This window comes from Myotis lucifugus, unplaced genomic scaffold (assembly GCF_000147115.1).
Source record: "Myotis lucifugus unplaced genomic scaffold, Myoluc2.0 scaffold_62, whole genome shotgun sequence".
NCBI lineage: Eukaryota > Metazoa > Chordata > Mammalia > Chiroptera > Vespertilionidae > Myotis > Myotis lucifugus.
The window spans coordinates 6,244,386-6,268,243 of NW_005871110.1; the positions used below are offsets into that span (position 1 = coordinate 6,244,386).

General features: G+C 36.5%; 2 protein-coding genes across 14 annotated transcripts in view; one reads left to right on the forward strand and one right to left on the reverse strand.

Moving 5' to 3' along the window:
* The window catches only part of HNRNPH3 (heterogeneous nuclear ribonucleoprotein H3), a 23,458-nt gene extending 1,121 nt beyond the window's left edge, over positions 1–22,337 (forward strand). For 2 of the 13 annotated variants that reach the window (XM_006089741.3, XM_006089742.3), the window contains exons 2-10: positions 3,943–4,076; positions 4,590–4,728; positions 5,227–5,411; positions 5,833–5,919; positions 6,188–6,303; positions 7,021–7,156; positions 8,217–8,312; positions 8,396–8,488; positions 8,598–8,894. In XM_006089741.3, the coding sequence (XP_006089803.1) occupies positions 3,965–4,076; positions 4,590–4,728; positions 5,227–5,411; positions 5,833–5,919; positions 6,188–6,303; positions 7,021–7,156; positions 8,217–8,312; positions 8,396–8,488; positions 8,598–8,674 (1,041 nt within the window). In that variant the 5' untranslated portion in view covers positions 3,943–3,964 and the 3' untranslated portion in view covers positions 8,675–8,894. Of the gene's footprint in view, positions 1–3,942; positions 4,077–4,589; positions 4,729–5,226; positions 5,412–5,832; positions 5,920–6,187; positions 6,304–7,020; positions 7,157–8,216; positions 8,313–8,395; positions 8,489–8,597; positions 8,896–21,690 lie in introns of those variants that run through there. The other 11 variants (XM_023754641.1, XM_023754642.1, XM_006089744.3 and 8 more) reach the window with 10 other exon arrangements.
* The window catches only part of RUFY2 (RUN and FYVE domain containing 2), a 42,182-nt gene continuing 28,415 nt past the window's right edge, over positions 10,092–23,858 (reverse strand). Inside the window, exons 14-18 of the mRNA XM_023754632.1 lie at positions 23,590–23,719; positions 22,467–22,561; positions 17,005–17,053; positions 12,179–12,256; positions 10,092–12,075 (exon numbers count right to left, since the gene is read on the reverse strand). Coding sequence (XP_023610400.1) covers positions 11,932–12,075; positions 12,179–12,256; positions 17,005–17,053; positions 22,467–22,561; positions 23,590–23,719 — 496 coding nt within the window. The 3' untranslated portion in view covers positions 10,092–11,931. The remainder of the gene's footprint in view (positions 12,076–12,178; positions 12,257–17,004; positions 17,054–22,466; positions 22,562–23,589; positions 23,720–23,858) is intronic.

Consider the following 23,858-nt stretch of genomic DNA (forward strand, 5'->3'; position numbering starts at 1 on the left):
TGGGGGGCGGGGGGCAGGTCAGCCATGGTTTTGTGTCGTGGGAGGCACATCCTGGGTTAGAGTTGAAGTAGGCGTTTGCATCTGGAAGGAAGTTAAAGCGATCCGGGATGGCGAAAATGTGTGTATGTGTAGGAATTGAGTTACTGTTCGAAGGCCGGGGGGGCGGGGCGGGGGGGGGCATTAGGCTGTAGAAGTAAAATGGCTTGAAAATACAGTTGGTGTTTATTTTCTTTTGGTAGCTAAGCATGTTTTTGTTTGTTTTTAATCTAGAACTGTCGTAATATTTTGAACAAGAGCATAGGCCTACTCAACAGACAGGAACTATAAAGCCCAGTCCATATGTGGTGGGATGATTGTGGTCCTCAGAACACAGGAGAACTGGGGCGGTAATTTACACTGAAGACAATAGGAAAGGGGAAGGCAGGGCCTGAGAAGAGTTTACAATAATTCATAGGCATCTTTACAAGAAGTTTGTCTACTTTGGGGGCTTTGAAAGACAGGCCAGAGTTTACCTATAAAGTAATATATGCTATAACAGCTTTCCTAATAGGATTGCCCTAGAAATCTTTTTTCTGCCCTCATCTGCATCATCTGGAAATTCATGTTATTGCCTTTAAATTTTTAACTGGGTGTGTGTGTGTGTGTGTGTGTGTGTGTGTTTTATGTCCTCGTTTTAGTAAACAAGTGGCTGAATGTAATAAAGAACTCATTCATAATCCCTTTTTTTGAACTTACCTCCTTTTAGGTACTAGTGGTGTGCCTTTTTTTAAATTGAGCACTTTGAAAGGGGGAATGATTTAAAATTAACATATCAAATTTTTTGCCGAAATTTGAAGTTCATTCTCATTTTTTAGGACCAGAGGGTTATCATTTAGAAAGTTATTTATTGATGCATCAAACTCTTTATGTATTGTATGCTTAAGAAGATAGTATAATTTCTGGTATAAAGGAATTTTACATTTCATTTGGCCTCGGTTAGATGCTTTTACTAAGGAACTAAAAAGTCTTATACAAAACTCACTAAAATTGTTCTAATATTTCAACTGCTGGTATTTTTAATTGGTGCTAACACTTGGAAATCTTAAAACAATTGTGATTGGCCATGATGCTGTTGAAAAGAAAGGATGAGATGGATTATCCTGAATAATTTGTAAAAACTAGATGGTTTCTGAGACTGCTTTATTAAGGTACTAAAGTTGGTTGTATGCCTTTAAAGTTCATTTTGGTTTTGTAAGTAGAATTCTAGACTCAATTTTTGGGTTTTGAAGAGATAATAGTGTGTGCTTCCGTTTTTATTGTGTACTCTTTGAACACAGGTGATGAAGAATCGCCCTTTTAAAAGGTTCCTCTAAATCTGCTTAACTTTTCCCTAATTTAAAATTGTGTGTAGTGTGTGTGTTTTAATGCTCACCCAAGGATGCTTTTACTAATTTTTAGAGAAAGCAGAAGGGAGGGAGGGAGAAACATCGAATAGTTGCTTCATGTACACACCCTGACCAGAGGCAACCCCAGGTATGGGCCCTGACTGGCATTCAAACCCGAAACCTTTTGATGTGTGGGAAGATGCTGCAACCAACTGAGCCACCCGACCACAGTTAGTGTTTTTTAAAAAAAGACGTTGTATTTATTTGTTGTTTTTATATAGGTTCTCATTGGCGTAGCTGATCCTGAAAATCAAAAACTGGTTTGCTCACTAGTGCTTGTAGTAAAGATACACTATATCCAGCTTGTTTGTATTTGTTCCCAAAACAATATCTTCACATTGAAAAAATGCTAAATGATAAAAAGCACCATACTAATAACATCTTTTCACAATAGATTGACTTTGTAAAGTTCTTAGATTTTTCATGAGGATGTGATGTATAATGTTAAATCTCCACTTTTTTCCTTTATCCTTAAATCACTCTTTATAGGAAACAGCTATTTAAGTTGGTACTGTTGTTGTTTTGTTTGTTAGTGTTTTTTTACAAAAGTTTAAGAACATGGTAGACCTTCAAAATGTCTTTTTTTTCCCCAGACTGATTTGAGGCCTACTTTGAGGGCTACTAGAACAGTGTTTTCCCCTCTCCTTTAGACAGTTTCCAAGGAAACGTAAAACTGTGTCCTTTTAAGACTCAGAATACTTTTCTGTCCTGTAAGGTTCAACCTGTTATTTTGTGGTACATTTCATTAGTTCTACTGTGCCCTTAAAATGGCCACCATTGAATGGTTATCACACTGCAGACCAGGCACTGAATAATTCTTAAAATGGTCCAGTGAGGTATAGGCACCACTGCTGCCTTTTTACAGTTGGGCACAGCAGTTAAGTACTTTGCTTAAATTAAGGAGCCAGTGACAGGCTTTAGGGATTCAGGCCCAGTTTTTTTTCTCTTAAATTAAGTCCATACCAGTTATTTGTGTGCATAAGAAGTAATTGTAATGTCAAATAAAAATGCATAATCTCACTTTTGGGATCTCTGTCTAGGATTAAAAAAACAACAGAGCAGCCTGGCTGGTATGGCTCAGTTGGTTGAGCATCCTCCCATGCACCAAAAGGTTGCCGGTTCGATTCCTAGTCAAGGCACATGTCCAGGTTGCAGACGTGGTCCCTAATAAGGGGCATGTAGGAGGCAGCCAATAGATGTTTCTCCCTCTCTCCTCCTCTCTCTCTAAAAATCAATAAAAATATTTAAAAAGTAGCAGCAACAATAAAGAACGGGCACCAGAAGTGATACATATGCAGAGCTGATAGGATTTATAACCACATTTGGGAAATTCTACATTAGTTTATTTTAAATGCAAGAATTCTAAGGAGGGGAATTTCACTCTTTGCAGATGCTGCCACTAACAGTTGCACTGATAATTCAATCATGAAATTATTAGTGAATCCTGTTGGTATAAAATAATTCTTGAGCATAAAGGAATCAAGTGAACATTGTTTTGTTTACAGGGGAGGAGGTGGTGAGGGAAAATTTTGAAATAACCAGGTGAGTAGGATTCCTACAGCTGCATAATGAAATTTGTAGGCTCTGGTAAGTTTCTGCAGCTGAAGGACTTCTGCATTAGCCTCTTTAAAGTGTTCTGGAATCTTAAACTAAGGAAGGATGGTTGTCTTGGGAAGGGAACTGGGTGGGTGGGTTCTTTTTGGAGGGGAAAGAGGTCTTTTCACTGTACCCTTTTTAATACTTTTTGAATGTGAATATATTGTCATTTTTTAAAATTTGTGTCTAAAAGTAAAGCAGTGAGTAACTTTTTTTAATATGCTATGTTCAGTAACTTAAGTGGCCTTTTTACCTCCATTTTTAAAATTCAACCTAGTTTAGTCATTTAAAACTTACTCTTGGGGAGTGCTTGAATCCTATTTAGTTACAATAGAGTTAAGAATTTTCCCCCTTCAAAAAATTGGATATGTTCAGAACTATAGTGCATCTAGTAAATTTACACTTTTATGATGCCATTTTTTCCAACATTAAAGAAGTACTCGTAGTTTGGCTTGGGTTCTTCATGTGCGTGGATGGTGGTACTATGTGCAACTTTTGAGTGATCAGGTTTCAAAGGATTTGCAGAACTATTCAAGTGAATAATAAAACATGGAAAATGTGAATGAAAATTTGAGAGATGGGGCAAAGGTAGAGTTGATACTAAATGACAGGTTAAGAAATAGAGTTTGAACAAGAAGACTTAGAGTGAAATTAAGTAAACTTTCTTAAAATTAGGCAATGTATAATATTTGATCCTTAGAAATTGAGTGCTTTTTGGTGGGAGGAGTCAGGTTTCACTGCCTTTTCCCAATCTTTTTTTGCCTGACCCAAAACAGAAAGGTGGTGGTGTAGCATCGTCATTGGAGTCATTGAGTCCTATGTTACATTTCCTGTTGTGCACCACTGAGAGGTGTTTCTTCAGTACCTCTGGCAAGAGTATGTTTTGATTGACTGCTTTATGTGCTTGTTTATTTTTTTATAGCATTTAATCAAACGGTATTGAGATGGATTGGGTTATGAAACATAATGGTCCAAATGACGCTAGTGATGGGACAGTGCGACTTCGTGGACTGCCATTTGGTTGCAGCAAAGAGGAAATAGTTCAGTTCTTTCAAGGTACCTCTAGTATTAGTCAAAGTTTAGTAGTATTTTATTTTATTACTCAGTTTTTAATTTAAAAAACGCATTTGCTTGTTTTGGGGGACTTTTTAATTTGAGTATATCTTGGTTAATGTATAGTTATGAAATTTGCTCCAGTTAATATTTAATACAGAATGTATAGAGTATGTAAAACCTAACTAATGTGCAATAAACTTAATTGAGAGTAATTATGTGTGATGAAATGAACCATGAATTAGAAAATGGAGCATAAATTTGATTTCAGCTTTTTTTTTTCATGTAATATAGGTGGGCTGTTAGAGTATGTAATTTATAAAGACACTGATAGAAAAAAAAACTTGTGTAATCCAGTTTTTTGAAAAAAATCTTCCATTTGTATTATGGGGTGATGGGGAACTAAGCATTTTGTTTTGTTTTGTTTAGACTTGTTTTAAATATTTGATTCAGATGGGAATGTTTCAGCCTTTAACACTGTTCCCCTTGATGGGGTTATTTGTCCTTGGGTTAAAGGGTTGGAAATCGTGCCAAATGGGATAACATTGACGATGGACTACCAGGGGAGAAGCACAGGGGAGGCCTTCGTGCAGTTTGCTTCAAAGGAGATAGCAGAAAATGCTCTGGGGAAACACAAGGAAAGAATAGGGCACAGGTGGGGATGGAGAGTTTGGGATGGTGTTAAATTTTTATTTTTGGGGGTTGTGGGTCACTATTGCTTAAGTGGGGGGTACCAGTAACATTTTTCTGGGATAGTTTAAAAGAATTGATAATTTAACTTGGAAACTACAGATATGGGTGGGGAATTAATGCTAATAGTTTGCTTAAATTAAAAGTAGATTGTTTCCATTTCTCTGTAGGATGTTGTTGATAAATGCTTTTGTATAATCAACTATTTTCTCTAAACATCTATCTTGTGCTTAAAGAAACAAGCTAAAATTATATTTATATCTCAAATGATTGATTTGTCTATGTAAAACTTAAATATATTAATTATTAAGTTTGTAGGTGTAAAAATGTTAATTTTATGGTGTATTTAGGCTAAATTGGGTTATGTATCTAGATACAGAAAAACTTATTGCATTTTGCCCAATATCTTATTTGCTCTAATACATTTAAGCTGAAACCAGTACCTTAAACCATTTTTAAATAGGTATATTGAGATCTTCAGAAGTAGCAGGAGTGAAATCAAAGGATTTTATGATCCACCAAGAAGATTGCTGGGCCAGCGACCAGGACCATATGATAGACCAATAGGAGGAAGAGGGGGTTATTATGGAGCTGGGCGTGGAAGTATGTATGACAGAATGCGACGAGGAGGTGATGGATATGATGGTGGTATGTGTATCTAATGAACAAAGGTTCTGTTGTCATTTTCTTAATGTTCCTGACACTTTGTCAAGAAATACAGAAATGGCAGTAATTTCAGTACCTACTAGGTTTTAAAACCTGTTCATGAAAATACGGATTCCCATGGCCAGCTGTGGGACTTGGTTGATGCACATATTGACACCTAGATAATGTATATAGAAGTTAAAATGAAGTTTTGGCACGTTTGGAAATTTTCTGCTTGGCATCAGGGTGAAATTAAATGTCTAAATGTATTCTTTATAGATTTTTTAATTTTTACCAAATGTTAACTTTTTTTCACATGTTGGGAGTTGCAATACTTTAGTCAAACTGCTTATACAGAGTATGCTTTTGTAAACTATAAAATTTATCTCTTTAAAGTATTTGTGTATTTTCTCAAATTATACAGGTTATGGAGGTTTTGATGACTATGGTGGCTATAATAATTATGGCTATGGAAATGATGGCTTTGATGACAGAATGAGAGATGGAAGAGGTAAATTAAATATTAAAGACATACTCATTTTTAGGTGAATTTTGGTAAAGTCAATTCAGGCCTATTTTAGTGTATTCCTACATAGGCCTTTATACAGATATATACTTACTGGTAAATTCTCCATTTGATGTTTAGAACAACTATAAGTGTTAAAATCTCTTGGGGTTGTCAAAAAGCTGTAAATAGGAAAAGATGTATATAGGGAAGAAATATTTTGTTGAAATGCTTTTCTACATGTATCAGTTTATGATCTGGAAATTTTTTTTAGGTATGGGAGGACATGGCTATGGTGGAGCTGGTGATGCAAGTTCAGGTTTTCATGGTGGTCATTTTGTACATATGAGAGGATTGCCTTTTCGTGCAACTGAAAATGACATTGCTAATGTGAGTAATTTTAGTAATTGGTGGTTTTATACTAATTCTGGTATCTACATTTTTTAAAGCATTTTTAATTTTCTCATTTTCTTTTTAATATCAGAATCCCTTTAATGTGACTATATAAATCTTCAGTAGTTGATGAATATTTTTGTGTCCATTTTGTGCTGACCTACATAGAATTGAAGCAAGTAAATGCTACAGTTTCAAAGTCCAGTTAAGAATTTAGTGAAAGACTGATCAGCGTAGTGGTAGTGACTGGGAGATTGTTTCCCTTGTGTGGAGTTTCGAAAGTATAAATATATTTAACAAGTGAAAAGTTCAAGTAGTTTGGTTTGGCATTCTAGGCTATATGGCGAGCTGAAAATAATGGAACTAGATGCTGCTATTAATTTGAAACTGGTTGGTTTTATATTGTTTAGAGAATCAGCAAACTTCAGCCCAATAGACATCCAGTACTTGGCTCCCAGTGGCCTACAAAGCCAAGAGTATTTACTGTGTAGCTTTTAAAGAAAATTTTTGCTCTAGCTCTTACTGGGAATCTATTGGCCTAAGTTCCAGGTATCTGTGTTTCCCTAAGTGTGGTCTTATATTCTTAGAACCATTAGTGTTGATGTAATTATTAGCCTTGCAACAGGGCAGCAAGAAGGGTTGTTTTAATGAACAAAAACAAAGGCATTTCGTAATTTCGGTAATATGAAAGTAACAAGTTTTTCTTTTCTTTAGTTCTTTTCACCACTAAATCCAATACGAGTGCATATTGATATTGGAGCTGATGGCAGAGCAACAGGAGAAGCAGATGTAGAGTTTGTGACACATGAAGATGCAGTAGCTGCCATGTCTAAAGATAAGAATAACATGCGTAAGTAGTATCCTTGGCATGCTAGCTTGTTTCCTAGCTGTGAACTTATTACAAGTTCAGACTTTCATAGCTTTCTAGGGAACTTTATATTGAAGCATTAATTCAGACTCTTAATACTTGACAGATAATTAGCGCTTAAGTTATTAAAAGAAGGAAATAGGTATGTTACTTGTCTGAGTTTCGTGCCTTTTGCAAATTAGTATTACTTTTATATATATTTTTTTTTTTTACAGAGAGGAAGGGAGAGGGACAGTGAGCCAGAAACATTGATGAGAGAGAAAGATCGATCAGCTGCTTCCTGCACACCCCCTACTGGGGACGTGCCCGCAACCAAGGTACATGCCCTTGACCGGAATCGAACCCGGGACCCTTCAGTCCACAGGCCGGTGCTCTATCCACTGAGCCAAACTGGTTAGGGCAACAAATTAGTATTACTTTTAAAAATATATATATTTTTATTGATTTCAGAGAGGAAGGAAGAGAGAAAAATCAATGATGAGAGAGAATCCTTGGTTGGCTGCCTCTAGGGGACCGAGCCCACATGTACCCTGCCTGGGAATCAAATTGTGAACTCCTGGTTCATAGGTTAACGCTCAACCACTGAGAGTACCAGCTGGGCAGTACAACTCGTTAACATATATGCTGATCCACTTTGGATAAGTTATTCCTGCATGTCATCAAATCAGTTTTTAAGCCATTTAATTGTACTTCAACCAGTTATTCCCAAATCTGGCTACACATAATCACTTGGTACTTAAAAAAGTTTTCCTGGACATTACTCTTAAGATTCTAATTCAGTTCTGTGATTGGGCCTGGAATATATTTTTAAGAAGTATACCAGCTGGTTCTGAAATAATGTATCAGTCCTTTTTATAGATAAGGAAACTTGTTCAAGATTATATCGTTTGAACAAAACTAGATTTTATCTGTCCAGCATTTGTTTTATCACTCCCCTCAGAATCTGTAAGCATACACTTAGGTTTAATATTAGGTAGTCAGCCTGTTTATGCTTTGATAAATTTGATCCATCATTTTTCCTATTACTCTTTTTTTCCTAAAGAACATCGATACATTGAACTGTTCTTGAATTCCACTCCCGGAGGTGGCTCTGGAATGGGAGGTTCTGGAATGGGAGGCTACGGCAGAGATGGAATGGGTATGTATAGTTTTGTAAAGTAAATGGAGTTCAGTTAGACACTTAGCAATCAACCTCAAACTTGTTTTGTTTTGTTTTGAAAGATAATCAGGGTGGTTATGGATCTGTTGGAAGAATGGGAATGGGGAACAATTACAGTGGAGGATACGGAACTCCTGATGGCCTGGGTGGTTATGGTAAGTGTCTTTGGTTACCCTGGTTCAGTTTGTTAGCCCCCATATGTAGTGCAGACTGTCTTCTACTTTGATAACCTCCTATTAAACACTCAATGTCTTTTTTTCTAAGGTCGTGGTGGTGGAGGCAGTGGAGGTTACTATGGGCAAGGTGGCATGAGTGGAGGTGGATGGCGTGGGATGTATTAGAGCAAAAACCACCAACATAATAGTCCTGACAACAGAATCTGGTCTACTAGACTTTCTTACAGATTTCATTTCTTTTGTATTTTAAGAACTTTATAATGACTGAAGGAATGTTTTCTCAAATCTCATTTGGTAAAGCAACAGATTGTGATGGGAAAATCTGTTTCTGTAGGTTTTATTTGTTGCATACTTTCACTTAAAATAAATTTTTATATTCAAACCACTGATGTTGATACTTTTTATATACTGGTTACTCCTAAGAATGTGCTGCTTTCATAAGATTTGGGTTGGTGTATTTTATTATTAGCTCTACAAGTAGTAGTTGTAATTTTAGAGAACAATGGTTCACCTCTGCATACGCTGCAAGTCTTAATAAGGAGACACCTGGAATAGAGCTTGAAAAAGAGTGTAATAACTTTAATTTCTCCTGGACAATACTGTATATATAAAACCTAAGATGGGTTTAGATGGTTTCAGGAGTATAAATTCTAATTCTATATAATCTTTTTCAAATGTCACTTACAGGCATAGCTCTGAAATGTTGAGGTATCTGGATTTCTAAATATTCATAATTGTGTTAACCAAGGATGGGAGTGTTGGAAATTTAAATTCTAGCCCTAGATTTTAGAATAAAATCCCCTCAGCACTTGACTGAAGTACCAAAAAATGTTTCCAAAAAGTGATAGTTGTAAGTTATCCCAAGTCTTAGACTAGGTTAAGGTTCCAAGTGACATGAAAATTCAGTACAAGGGTATTAAACTATGGAGTATAATTCTCACAGATGTATTTTCAGTTTAAGCCCAATAGTTAAAGCATTTTTTTAATAACTGTATAAATACCTTTAAAAAATGTAAGAGATAAGTCCATGTTGTAGTCTTAATTAAAATGAGAGTCCTACAGTTGGATTTTGTATGGGATTATCTGTTCGGAGTTTCAGGGCCATTGTGTTAAATACTATATGTAGCAAGGAAAAGGTGCTTTTTCTTTTAATCCCTTTGATCATTATGGCTTTTTTCCAGATTGGCTAATGGATCAAATGAAACCTGTTAATGTGAATTCAGTTACTGAACTTGTTACTTGTTTTTGCTAGAATGTAATAAATATCAATGTGGGAGATAATAGTATGGCGTCTGTCCTAGAATGCTTTGTGTCTGTTACTGATCATAAATCAAAGGTACTAAGTATATCTAACTGAAGATTAGACAAAGTGACTCCTTTAGAGAAGGTAGCTGTGGTAGCCTATATGGAGCCCGTCAACTAAGCAATGTTTCATTTTAATAATGCCTGTACCTTCTCTCCTAGCTATCCCTTTAAGTATTATATTAGTCACTTACATTTTTTAGAGATCACATGTGCTTTTACTTTCCCATGAGTAAAACTATAAAATGTTATCAATGAAAATTGCTCTTCTAAAGCACGATAAGTTTTCAAATCTTTTATTTTTATAAAATTCACATTTTATTTTAAAACATTACAGGGTAGAAGAATTAACAATCACAATTCCTTGGCACCATGATAGCATTATTGTGGTACTGGCTAGATGAGGGAATGATCTTGTGAAGTTTGCAAATCTTCCTTGAAAAGCAAAAGTGTAGGTTCACAAAGTACAAATGAAAAGCTTCGTAACATAAAATTCAAAATTGGTATAAATGTGTGTTGTTTTTTAAAGAGCTAATGCTAAATGGAGCAAATTGTATTACTGTGACAAAAGCTTGCCTACAAAAACCTCAATGCAGTGGTGATACATGAGTTTTGAATAGCAAAGAACTGAAGGAGAGATTAAAAATCATAGTTAACCAGCCTTGGAATTTAAGCAAAAATCACATTTTTTAATTTGTTCTAAGCACATTAATAAAAAAACACTTAGTATCATAAAAATGTTCATCCATCAATACAAAAGTTTCAATAATATAATTTATCTCTTCAACATTTCTATCAGAGCATTCAAGAAAGACCACCTAAAAATCTGTCGGTTCTGCCAGAAGACCTCAAATTGGATTATGGAGAAAATCTTAAAATACTAGTTTCAAACTTTGGCAATTTAAAAAAATAATTTTTACACTTAATGAAAGTATGTACTCTGAGGAAAAAATCCTGCAAAATAAGTAACCCCCATCCTAGGGGGTAGCCATGATTAAATTCACTAAATACAATGCTCCTAGGAGTAATGTAAGATTATTCTAATATCACATTGTTTGAAAGGTTCACAGGGGTAAAGTGCATGGCTAAAATTTGACTTTAAAAAAAAAGGGGGGGTAGGGCCCCTAGTAGTGATGCCATTCAAGTGATTGTATACAAGGGTAACTTGCTTTTTACAGAGTCAATTCTTGTATATGCTATAAGCAATACAATGAGATTAGTGTTTATTCAATCTCATGCTTGAAATGGTTCAAGTATGTATTTTATGGCAGGGCTGAGACCACGTCTTCATCTGCTAACCAACCCTGGTTTAGAGGTGCTCGGTATGTGGTAAATGCTTTGCTCTCTATGCAGTAGCAGACCACTGCAATATTAATGCTTCTTAAAAACTACTGGAAAGATCTGCAAGTAGCAACTTAAGGTAAAAGGATGATGATTTAAACTTCCTTTCAAAATAAGGAAAAGGTTGTGGCAAAACAATAAACTCTTTAACCCACTGTATCTGAAAGAGAGCAACTACAACACTGGTTTTAGGAGTAAGACCCAAAGGAAACATAGCATAAAATATTGGCCTTTTCTAATGCAACGTGAGCAAAGGGCCAAATAAATACAGTTGACACCTTACCAAGCTAATTGAAAATCTGATGAAATTGGGATATTAACACATAAAAAATTCTACACATTTCCCATCTTTCTCTAAGAACCATGAAGCTTTAAAGTGCATTAAGAAAATTACAGGCACCATTAAATATCAACTCAGCGATCTGGAGAAGAAAATCTGAAGCCCTGTTTTTAAGAAGGCCTTTATAAAATAAGGCAACTGTGTTAGCTACTATCTGGCCTTATCAATGTTATTAAGAGTTATATGATTATTACATGAACTAGGAATTAGGTTGAAGTTATTTTAAAGCATGCCCTGTTGAAAATTCTTTAATAATGGAAAGGAAATACCCAATTATGCAACTTTTTAATTCCCAATAATTGAAGATGTGAAAGATAAAACTGGTACCAATACTGTCTGAAAGCTGCTTAAGAAGGGCTGTCTGAGTATGTTGTGCACGTGTTCATACATAACATTCATCATCAGTACTTCCATACAATGAGGATTTCGCTTTAGAATCTTACGGCAAATTAGATGAGCATCTCTGAATCAGCAATGCATGACAGGAATCACAAACCCGTACTGGCTTTGGTGAAGAAGGCAAAGGCAGTTCGTTGTCAGAGCAAGCATTACAGAAAATTTCCCCACAGTTTCTACAGTGGTGCTATTAATTGAGGGAGCGGGGGAGGAAATCAGAAAAAAAAAAATATGAATAAAGTTAAAAGCCATATTTGCACCGAAACTTTTGGATTTGCTACTTCGCTTACCTTTCTCTTAGAGAGTGAGAATTCCTTTTCACATAGCTTACAATGTGTTGCTTCTTTGTCTTTCAACCAAACCAGTCCCTAGTAGGAGGAAAATGCTCAAATTGGTAACACTAAATTACATGTGGAAACATTTTTAACCAAGAACACTTTACAGGAATGTATACAGGTGCAGAATCAAAAACTAGTCTTGCCTGGCCGGTGTGGCTCCCTGATTGAGCACTGACCTATGAACTAGGTCACGGGTTTCATTCCTGTCAGGGAATGGTCTGTGATGTGGGCTCGATCCCCAATAGGGGATCAATGATTCTCATTGATGTTTCTATCCCTTCCTCTCTGAAATCAATAAAAACTATATAATTTTTTTAGATGAGTCCTTTCTCTTTGAGAGAGATATACTGAAATAGTTGTAAATTAAATGTGAGCTTCAATTCAAAATAATCGGAGAAGGGACAGGATGTGGGATATATATATAACAAGATTGGCCACATGTCGGTAAATAATGAAACTGAATACTGGTTTGTTTTTACTCTACAATTACATATGTTTATATTTTCATGAAAATTTTTTAAAATAAAAACCTATTACTGATGGGAGTTTTCTTTAAGGAAAGAACCTTAAAGATTATTTATTTAGTCTAACAAGGGCAAATTTTCACTGAAATGCATTTGAGTTTGGCATTAGGTTACTTTATACAGTAATTCCCTAAAACTTGAGAATTTGGAAATCGGATATTTGAGTTCATTAAGACTTCACCTTAAATTTAGTTTCACATGGCCATTAGTTTCCCTCAAGTTCTAGAACACAAATTTAATAGCTACTGTGTCTATTCCTTAGTAGAAAGTATATGTAAGTATCTTAAACAGGTGGGAATTTCTTACCTAAAATTTTTAATTTGACCCATTCTTAACCAATCAAGATCTTGGCTAGGAAGAACATTTTTTCTTATAAAAGCAACTTTGTTAGATGGTGTTAGTTTTATGATAAAAAGACCCAGGTGGAGAGTCCTTGATGCTTTTGACCTCTAGGCATAGGAACCTTTATCACCTAACTAGAGAAAAATCCTCCAAGTAAAAAAGCCCACAGATACATTCCCCAAAATCTGAATTTTCTTAAAAGATTCCTGACAAAATTGTAAAGGAAAAAGGACTATGCTTTTACAGATAAAAATCACAAGGTTAATTTCAGATATTACTGTTTTGCAGTCTTAATAACTAGCACGTATTATCTCCTAGCAGAAGTAAGACAAATGGTGTTGGGTTAATGCATTTGAGGCAGTCTAAGGCTCCTTGGAACACAGGATTATAAGAAGTGAAGGCTTTAAAAACCAGATAGCTCCAACACCACCTGCAAAGAATCAAATTATTTGAATTGTGGATTTTTTTCTTAAGCACGGCATAGGACCTTAAAAGATTATCCAATCCTACTTGAGCACCATGAAAAAGGGAAGTGATTTGCCAAATGCCCCAAAGCCACCTGTTAGAAGCAGCTCTCCTTCCTGTTCAGCTTTGCCTATAAGGGTTGGAGAACCTGATATGAAGCAGATTCCCAAGCAGCACTATTAGATTCAGAGAGAACCTTTCTGATACCAGAGCTGGGCTTTTCAAACTTACTGTAATTTGACTGAATTTACCCGGCCTGTCTCCCGAGGACAGGCTGAGATCAGCACCTACAGCTCTCATTTTATCAAGAGAAGAAAATGCGGTCCAGAGAGCTGGAGTTGCTTTCTCAAGGAAGCATGATGTTTACAAGCAGAGCCAAGACTATAAGAGAACAAACTATTACTCTGCAAATAAACAGCTATTTTTCTCTGCCCAATTTCCAGAATGTAAGTCACCCAACTTATACACCACCACCACCACCAGACAGGACATTAGAGGATCCTTTTTCTGGAGAAACTCAACTGCCCCAGAGGGAAGTCCTGTTCTACCATTATTTGCAAAGGATACCCAGCAGTTTGCTAGTTAACAGGTTTCTCTAAGCTGAAGCCTACCAGTCTATAACAACCAACCCTCATCCATCCAACCATTACACGGGCACCCCAATTTTTTAAAAATTGAAATAGGGGGATTATCCAACATTTGAGGAATGACAGGCACGAGATACTTTAGCCAAAGAAACAAATTCAGAATGAAATACAGAATGGCAGTACCAAAAAACTTTACAGAAACTATAATGAATATCCTGAGAGAGAAAACGATGCTATTTTTAAAAGGAAAAGTGAGCAAATAAGAGCCTGCTGAATATTAAAAATATGGTAGCAGAAATAAGTCTCTGAAAGCTGCATAAGCCTTGAGATTTCTTTAACATCCAGTTTACAGGCAACAACAGCATAGAAAAACAAGACTATGGGGGAAAAGATTACTCTGAGCAAGCAATCAGATAAAATCCAGAATGTAGTAAACTAGGACAGCTGTCCCAGACCCATCAACTGCTCAAAAACACACACATCACACACAAATCTATTTTCATACATTTGAAAATCCAGACATCTAGGTAATATTTTGTTAAAAATAGACACGGATGATAAAACTAAAGAAAAACAACAATGATAACACAAAATATAAAATTGTTACTATAGGGAGAAGAATGCAATCAGGGAACACACATACGTGTTCTATTAAATTTATAAGCTAAAGCAGAGAGTATGTCAGTATTTTAAAGCTGTACTATATGCCTCTTATATACATATCTTTTAACAGCAAAAAATATTTCACAGTCTTTAAATAATAACAGGAGGGCAAACATTCCTACCCATCTCCTTAAAAAGAGAGCAAAATAAAGGCATATGCAGATGTGCAAATTCTTAAAGTCTTTATCTTGGGGTTCACTTTCCAAGAAGTTGCTGAAGCAGTGACCAAAACAAGTGAGTAAACCAAGAAAGTTACAGGATTCAGTTTAACAGGAGCTCTAACATATGAAAAAGGTAAAGGGAATTCTAAGAATGGCAGTAGAGCAGAGAGATAACCAAAGGGAAAAAGAACAAACCAATTACCTGATTCATTTACCATGTGCAAAATTTTTATCAAGAAGCATTTTATACAGGTATAAGAAAATGTTGATATTCAAGTACAACTAAATTTTAAAAATAAAAGGCAATTAACTCCAGAAATAAAAAGTAGCTGAGACTGGATAAGCTGGGAGGTGGGGATGAGGGGGCGGACCTAGGCTACCTGGTTTTACATTTTGTTTCATACTAGTTGGGTGACCTTTCTCTCAGTTCCTCATCCAAAAATAGGGATAACAGTACCCTTAATAAAGATGACCTTTGCTTGTAAAGCACTTCAAAGTGCCTGGCAAGTGTTAAGTTCTCAATCAATATTAAAAAAAAAAAAAAAAAAAGTAGCTGAAAAAAATATAATTACAATATATTACCTGGCCTAGCAAAGAACAATATTTAAATAGTTATAATAAAGAATATTAAGTGGGGGGGAAAAAAGAATGTTAAGTGAATTCCACAAAAACTTTTAATTATACTGGGAGGACAGTGAAAAGAAGACACACGAGAGTGAGAGGGAGCAAAACTCATCCATCACGTCCATCATGTTAACCAGGCAATAAACAGGTCAAAAATAGATTTTATATGAAGAGCAAACAATATATACTGCATATTGTTTATAAACAGGGATAAATGCCTGAAGAAACAACTAGAAGAATTGGAAGTAGTTCCCTTTACGAGGACAGACCTAGGGTGCATAAGGGACAAGAGGATGAAGAACAAGAGACTGCTACCATAATTTGTTTCTAGCACTATCTGACTTTTTACAGTATTTTCATGTAACACTTTGATAAAAAAGCAAAATGGGTAGCTTGTGCAGAAGAGAGCCATCTGTCACTAAGTACTCAGACTGTATTTTCTGTGTTGTAGAAGGGATTCTTGCATCCATCAAACGCATTCAGAACCATATACTGATAAATTATACCACTTTCACATATCTTAACCTTCCCAACATTCAAAGCAACCCTATGTAAAATCATAAGCCCATTTAAGAAGAAAGAAACACTTCATGAGAATAGACTTGCTTAAAGTCAAAAACTAGTAATATACTGGCATAGGAACTCAAGGATTCTCCAATTCAAAGGCAATTTCCTTCTGTCATGCCACACTTTGTAGGAAAATGGACAAATTATTCCCAAGGTCATTTCCAATATGAAAATTAAAATGTGGTTCTAAAAGTATAAGAAAGAGCTGGATCCCCATCACCCAGACTCCCTATTCAATGTTTCTGCCTCTATAAATCCTAGGATTCAATAATACACCTTATATTTGTACTAGTAGCCCATCGCGCGGTATCGCATGAAGTAGGCTGCCCACTGCTTCCGCGGGAGGCAGCAGGAACTGCAGCGTGCTGCCAGGAGCTGTGCGGCTTCCACAGGAGGCGAAAGCGAGCCGCCAGCACCCATGGGAGCCGGGAGGGACCCACGTTCATTCCATGGGAGGCGGGAGGGAGCTGCGCCGCTTCCACAGGAGACGGGCCCGCCATCTCCTCTCTGGGCCTGCACTCAGCCACGGAGGCTGTAGGACAGCCCCCCATCCCTATCCCTGTCCGTGTTCGCTCCAGTGCGGTGACGAAGCAAGCATTCCGCCAGGCCTCACACTGCCCGCTCTCAGCGGTCGCGCCGCCCCCCCCCCCCCGGGACTGGGGGACTCTGGCGGGGCTGAGAGGACTGGCACCGCCATTCTGTGCCTATGGGCACCACCATCTTTGTGACAGAGTGACAGTTAATTTGCATATTACCCTTTTATTAGATAGGATGTCTTTACCTTCTACTGAAGACTTTTTTACATATATATACCTTCCTACTTGATGAAAACACTTTCTACTCACCTGCAATGCTTTGTTGGCTTCTTTTATATCTTCTATTTTAAGTTTGGATCTAAAAAGATTACAAATAAGTCCAAATTTCAGTACACATAATTAAATATAGGACATCTAGTAATTCATTAGAAAGGTACTGCTTTTACACAGAATATAAAATTGTATATCATACATGATTCTAATCTTTGGCTAGTGGGATTATATTTTATATTTTCTGTCTGAAAGCAAAAATGTATTCCTTAAACTTAAAAATTGCTTTTTAAAATACATTTTCATGTGATTATGACAATATTAGTATTAATAATAGCTATCATTTATTGGCTTATGGTATGCCAGACACTATGCTATAACCTTTGCATGCATAATCTCATTTAATCATTTTTTGGAAAAAAACTATTTTAAAGATGAAGAAAGTGAGCTCTGATGAGGTTTAGTCACTTGTAACAAGTCACAGAAGTAGTAACTGGGGAAGCCAGGATTCAAACCCTGGTCTGTGTGACCACAAAGCCCACATGCTACCATTATACACATTATTTGTCGAACAGATGCAAAAGAGAGGAGAAATTATGGAAGATATAATAGTAATACTTTAATTGAATGTATTGGGTGACACTGGTTAATAAGATCATATAGGTTTCAAGTGTACATTTCTATGATACATGATTGTATATTGCATTGTATGCCCACCACCCAAAGTCAAATCATCTTCCATCACCATTTAATATTTTTTTTAACTTTTTACTTTTTTTATTGATTTTTGTTTTTGTTAATCCTCACCCGAGGATATTTTTTCATTGATTTTTAGGGAGAATGGAAGAGAGAGGGAAAGACAGAGAGAGAAATATCAATGTGAGAGAAACACATCCATTGGTTGCCTCCTGCATGAGCCCTTGACCAGGGCCCGGGCTGGGGAGGAGCTTGCAACCGGGTACGTGCCCTTGACTGGAATCAAGCCTGGGACCCTTCAGTCAGCAGGCGGATGCTCTATCCATTGAGCCCAAACCAGTGAGGGCCTGTCACCATTTTTTGGCCTCTTTTACCCTTTACTACCCCTTCCTTCTCTCTGGTAACCACCATACTGTTACCTATGAGTTTCAGTTTTATGTAATACTTTTTCTTTTGAAAATACACATTAATGAACATGCATATTAAAAATAGCAATATTTAATTACCTGAGAGCACACTATCCAGCGATGATAATCTCTACATGTTCATGAATGTGTGTATTTTATATGGAATCATTATTGACACAAATTTCCATAACCAGCACTTACCAATATATCCTAACAGGCTCAAAGCTACTGACTTCCTATTTAGTATCTGCCACATTATTATAGTAAATGGTTACAAGTATGCCATAAAAAAATATAAAGTAATTTATGTAATTATCTACTGAACTTTCAATTTGTTTCAAATTTTTTGCCACAAAAATTACTCATGAAAATTGGAATGACCAAAACATTTATATTATTTTTCTTTTTTTTTTTTTTTTTTTTATTATTTTTTTTTTTTTTTAAATATATTTTATTGATTTTTTACAGAGAGGAAGGGAGAGAGATAGAGAGTTAGAAACATCGATGAGAGAGAAACATCGATCAGCTGCCTCCTGCACTCCTCCCACTGGGGATGTGCCCGCAACCCAGGCACATGCCCCTGACCGGAATCGAACCTGGGACCCTTCAGTCCGCAGGCCGACGCTCTATCCACTGAGCCAAACCGGTTCTGGCTATTATTTTTCTTAGAACTTAGAGATTACTGACTCAAAAGTTATATCAAATACTTGATGAAGCAGAACACTAGGAATTTGCTTCACCCTACAAATGCTCTTTATTCTAAGACATAAAAATATGGTAGGCTTTTATCTGGCTCATACTTACTCTAACATTGGGAATAACCAATGTAAAATTATACAGTATAAAAATATTAACTGAATAATCAAATTTTCTTGGCTGAATTCAGTGCCCAAGGAACACTGATGCTAGTGGGAATAATGGCCAAAACAGTAACTGTGCTGTTTTGAAAGTACCTTAATGGCATTCACTATAGAAATACTTCATGAAAACTTACTGGTATTAATATATTGCCAGTTAAAATATTTTCATTCACAAATATGGACTCTAAAAACCTTGCCTCTCTCTAATACAAACTGCCAAATATCCTAAAGAAAAGGGCTATCAGCCCAGCTTGGCTCAAAGGTTAAGCATGTACCTATGAACCAGGAGGTCACGATTCGATTCCCGGTAAGGGCACATGCCCGGGTTGCAGGCTCAGTCCCTGTGTGGGGCACACAGGAGACATCCGATCAGTAATTCTCATCATTGATGTTTCTATCTCTCCCTCTCCCTTCCTCTCTAAACTCAATAAAAAGATGTTTTAAAGTATTGAGCCAACCTCAGGCCCTCATCATCAACAAATTTTTAAAGAGATATTCATCATCCTTTGTATTAGGGAGGAATTTATTTTTACTTAATCCAATCTGATAACACAATCATAGGAATAGAGGAAGAAGAGTATTTCAGCAGATAAACTGATACAGTCTGGGAAAACTCACAGGGCTATTGGTCCTTTCCTCCAGCCCTGATTAAAGTCTCATCATTGCAGAAGAGGACTAAAGTTGACAAAGGTAGAATGTGTTTTGACTCACAATTGGCCCTACCCATATCTTAGGGAATATGGGTCTCAGAAGCAGAAAAGGAAAACTAATAAAGCTGCCCTATAAAAATTCAAACATTAGCAAGGAAAAAACTACATATAACCTAAAGTAAAAAAGACATGACAAAGTGGGGGAAAAAAGATGTATGGTGTGTATAACAATTAATTTACAAAGGTCCCATAAGAAAAAGATAAGCAATCCAACCAAAACATGTACAGAGTATATAAACTTCAATACAAATGGAACACAAACAGAAGTTCAACCCTACTCATGGTTAAAGAAGTATAAATCAGTATTTTCAGTTATCAGACTGGCAAAAATAAACATTCTCTCCTACTTCTTTCTGGAGGAAGGGTTAACAGTGAAGTGATGGGTAATTTGGCACTATCAAAAAATTTGAAAGCACATCCTTTTGGCCCAGCAATCATCTCTCTAAACTTAATTTTTAGATATACTCATTAATAAAGTATATCATGATATATCAACATAAACATACAAAGATGTTCACAGAAATACTGGGTGGTGTTCATTTTTTAAATGTATTTTTACTTATTTCAGAGAGGAAGTGAGAGAGAGATAGAAACATCAATGATGAGAGAGAATCATTGCTCAGCTGCTTCCTACATGCTCCCCACGGGGGTTCAAGCCTTCAACACAGGCATGTGCCCTGACCAGGAATTGAACTGTGACCTCCTAGTTCATAGGTCAACGCTCAACCACTGAGCCATGCTGGCCGGGCAGGGTTATTTAAAAAATTAGAAACAGTTTTTTAAAAATAAGAAACAGTTTCAATGATAGCACACTCATGGCCCTGGCCGGGTGGCTCAGTTGGTTAGAACGTTGTCCCAATACACCAAGATTGTGGGTTGGATCCCCAGTCAGGGCACAAACAAGAATCAACCAATGAATGCATAAAAAAGTAGAACAAATCAATATTTTTCTCGCCCTAGCTGGGTTGGGTCAGTGGATAGAGCATCAGCCTGGGGACTGGAGGGTCCCAGTTTCGATTCCTATCAAGGGCACATGCCTGGGTTGTGGGCTCGATACCTAGTAGGGGGGGCATGCTGGAGGAGCCAATCAATGATTCTCTCATCATTGATGTTCCTATCTCTCTCTCCCTCTTCCTCTCTAAAATCAATAACGTTTATTTTTTTAAATCAATGTTTTTCTCTCTCCCTTTTCCTCTCTAAACCAATAAATATAAATAAATAAAAATGATAGCACATTCATCCTAAGGCATATCTTTATGTACTGAGATGGAAAAACTTCTAACATGTATTCTTAAGTAAAAAAAGCGCAAACTTCAGAAAAAACATGCATATAGCTGAGTTACACAGGGATTAAGAATGCAGTTTACAATGAAAAATTTTAGTAGTCAAAATAACCCTTGAAAATTCCTTAGTCAATGAATTTCAGTATAGACTGTTGAGTGTATATGGCCTTGAGCAGTGATTTTCATGAAACTGAAATTTGAGAACCATGAATTAGACTGAAGGAAAAACCAAGTCTGAATTCAGCTATCTGAACAGTCAAAAGACCATGCTTTCACTACAACTATAAAATTTCTCATGTTGAATGAGAGATGGGTGAAAAGTAAGACACATTCCTTGTTTAACTATTCTAATCTGTTATAATATTAAACCTTTATGATCTTAGTAAATGTAAACATTTTTTGTTGTGGGGATTCTTCACTGTTGAGTCCCTAGCATTTAGAATAGTGCCTGGCACATAGCAGAAGGTCAACAAGTATTTATCAAATGAATGAATGGAAAAAAGGTAATAAGCACTTAGCACTGGATCTGGTTCAAAGTGCTAAGTAAATGGATGCCAGAATCACAATGCAGTTGTTCTTTGAATTTGTAGAAATAAAAACTGTTAGAAAGCTAATGTTTCCTTTTGTGGTTTTAGTGAACTATTCTTCCCCTGCCCTTGGAAACTTGTTTCAGGACTTCTTAATGGAATCCCATCTTTAGCAAAATGCAGACCACAGGAAACAAAGAGGAATATGTGAGACAGAACATTTCTCTTTCTTGTCTTTGTAGGAACCCAACAACATTTCATTGCAATAGAACCAACCACACTGTTTGAAGCCAAGCCCCTACTCCAGGCGGGATAAAATACCCTTCACTTCCCACAATGTTGGCTCCTTCTCAAAACACTGCAAAAGCTGTCTCCAGATATTTTTAAAACTTGGCTTCTGTTGTTCTGAGAAAAATCTAACTCCTGAATACTCTGATTTAAAGAAATTAAACAAAAGTCTTAGCTTTCATCTCCTAGAAAATGTTCAGAGCCAAGATCTAATATGAAAACTTAATAAAATCTCTCTACCCGATACAGTAGGTCCTCGGGTTACATCAGAGATCCGTTCCTATGGCGCGATTTAACGCGATTTTCAACGTAAGTCGGAGCCCACCTACATAAGCACCTACGTCACTCACATGGAGCACATACACAGCAGTAATGAAGTGAAACAGTAAAAAAAATTTAAAAGATAACAATTCCTGACCTTTACTGTGGTAAACAAATGAAAAAAACATAAAGCACATATGTACATACGCTGAAATGACGGAACATTTTTTTTTTTTTATAAATAAATGGGAGATAGCAACGTAATGTAACCACAAAATGATGTACGTCGAGGCCAACATAACCCGAGGACTGTCTGTAATCTTATTTGTTAATCTTCAAAGTTTTTGTTTGGTTTTGTTTTTAATAGTTCTTACCTTTCTTTTCTATATTTAAACTTTTCTGCCTATTTGGTTTGGCACACTTAATAAAAATCAATGACTACTTAGTTGAAGGAAAAAAGAGAAATTACTCGCTAAGTTTGTTGCCAAGTTCTTGAAGAGCTTGCTCCTTTTCATGATATATTTTTTTCAGCTGCTGATTTTCATCCTGGAGGTTAAGGAACTCCTTCAAAACAGTAAAAAAACAGAAAACACAATTTAAAAGAAAGAAACAAGAAAACTCCACATTATATACATACCATTAATTAGGAACACAAATCCTTTAGCTTTTTATAAAAAACAGAATTGACTGACAGATCTCAGAGTGGAGGGGGGACAGGAAAAGATTAACCAAAGAACTTATATATATACTAGAGGCCTGGTGCACGAATCTCGGGGGATATCCGCCTGCTGACTTAGGCCCGATCCCCAGCTGGCAGTCAGACATCCCTCTCACAGTTCGGGGCTCTTGCAGTCTGGGACCCCTCGCTCCTTACTGCCTGCCTGCAGTGGAGGCAAGAGAGGCTCCCGCCACCACTGCTGCACTTGCCATCCATGAGCCAGGGTTCTGGCTGAGTGGCACTCCCCCTGTGGAAGCGCAATGACCACCAGGGGGCAGCTCCTGCGTTGAGCATCTGCTCCCTGGTGGTCAGTGCATGTCACAGTGACCAGTTATTTCACCATTCAGTTGATTTGCATATTATCCTTTTATTATATAGGATATGCCTAGCCCATGGATACAGACAGTAGTGCAGTGAAGGTGTGGGGTGGGGCGGGGCAGGTGGGGGAGGGCAAAAGGGGGAAGTGGAGGGCATCTGTTATACTGTCAATAAAAATAAATTTAAAAATAAAAAACAAAATTTTATGTCCAAAGCTATTTCATAGTTGCTCTATCAACTATTTTCTATTCATTTAATCTCCTTACTATTTTTTAAAATATAATTTTATTGATTTCAGAGAGGAAGGGAGAGGGATAGAAGTATCAATGATGAGAAAGAATCATCAATCGGTTGCCTTCTGCATGCCCCCTACTGGGGATTGAGCCCACAACCGATGCTCTAGCCACGGAGCCAAACAGGCTAGGGCTCCTTACCAATATTTTTTAAGATGACTATTATATATTGTTTCCTTGGTATAAATGTAAATTATGATTTGATTCTCTTTATAAATAACTTTCATCAAAATGTAATTTTTAAAAGTTTTACCACCATTTACTTTTTTAAGACTAATGATTTGTTGGGTCTCATTTCGAAGATGAGATAAAACTTCTTTTTCCTTTTGAAGATCTTCCTGCAAAGTCTGCCTCCATTCCTTCTCAATCTTCAAATCAGTTTCCAGTTGCGCCCTTGAATGACAAACAAACAGAAGCTCAGTACTGCTGCTCACATGACAGTTGTATATATTCTTTAACAGAGCATCTTTTGGGTTATTTTTGCCTTTATAATTCATTTCTTCATATTTCCTTTCATAAATATTTTTTGATA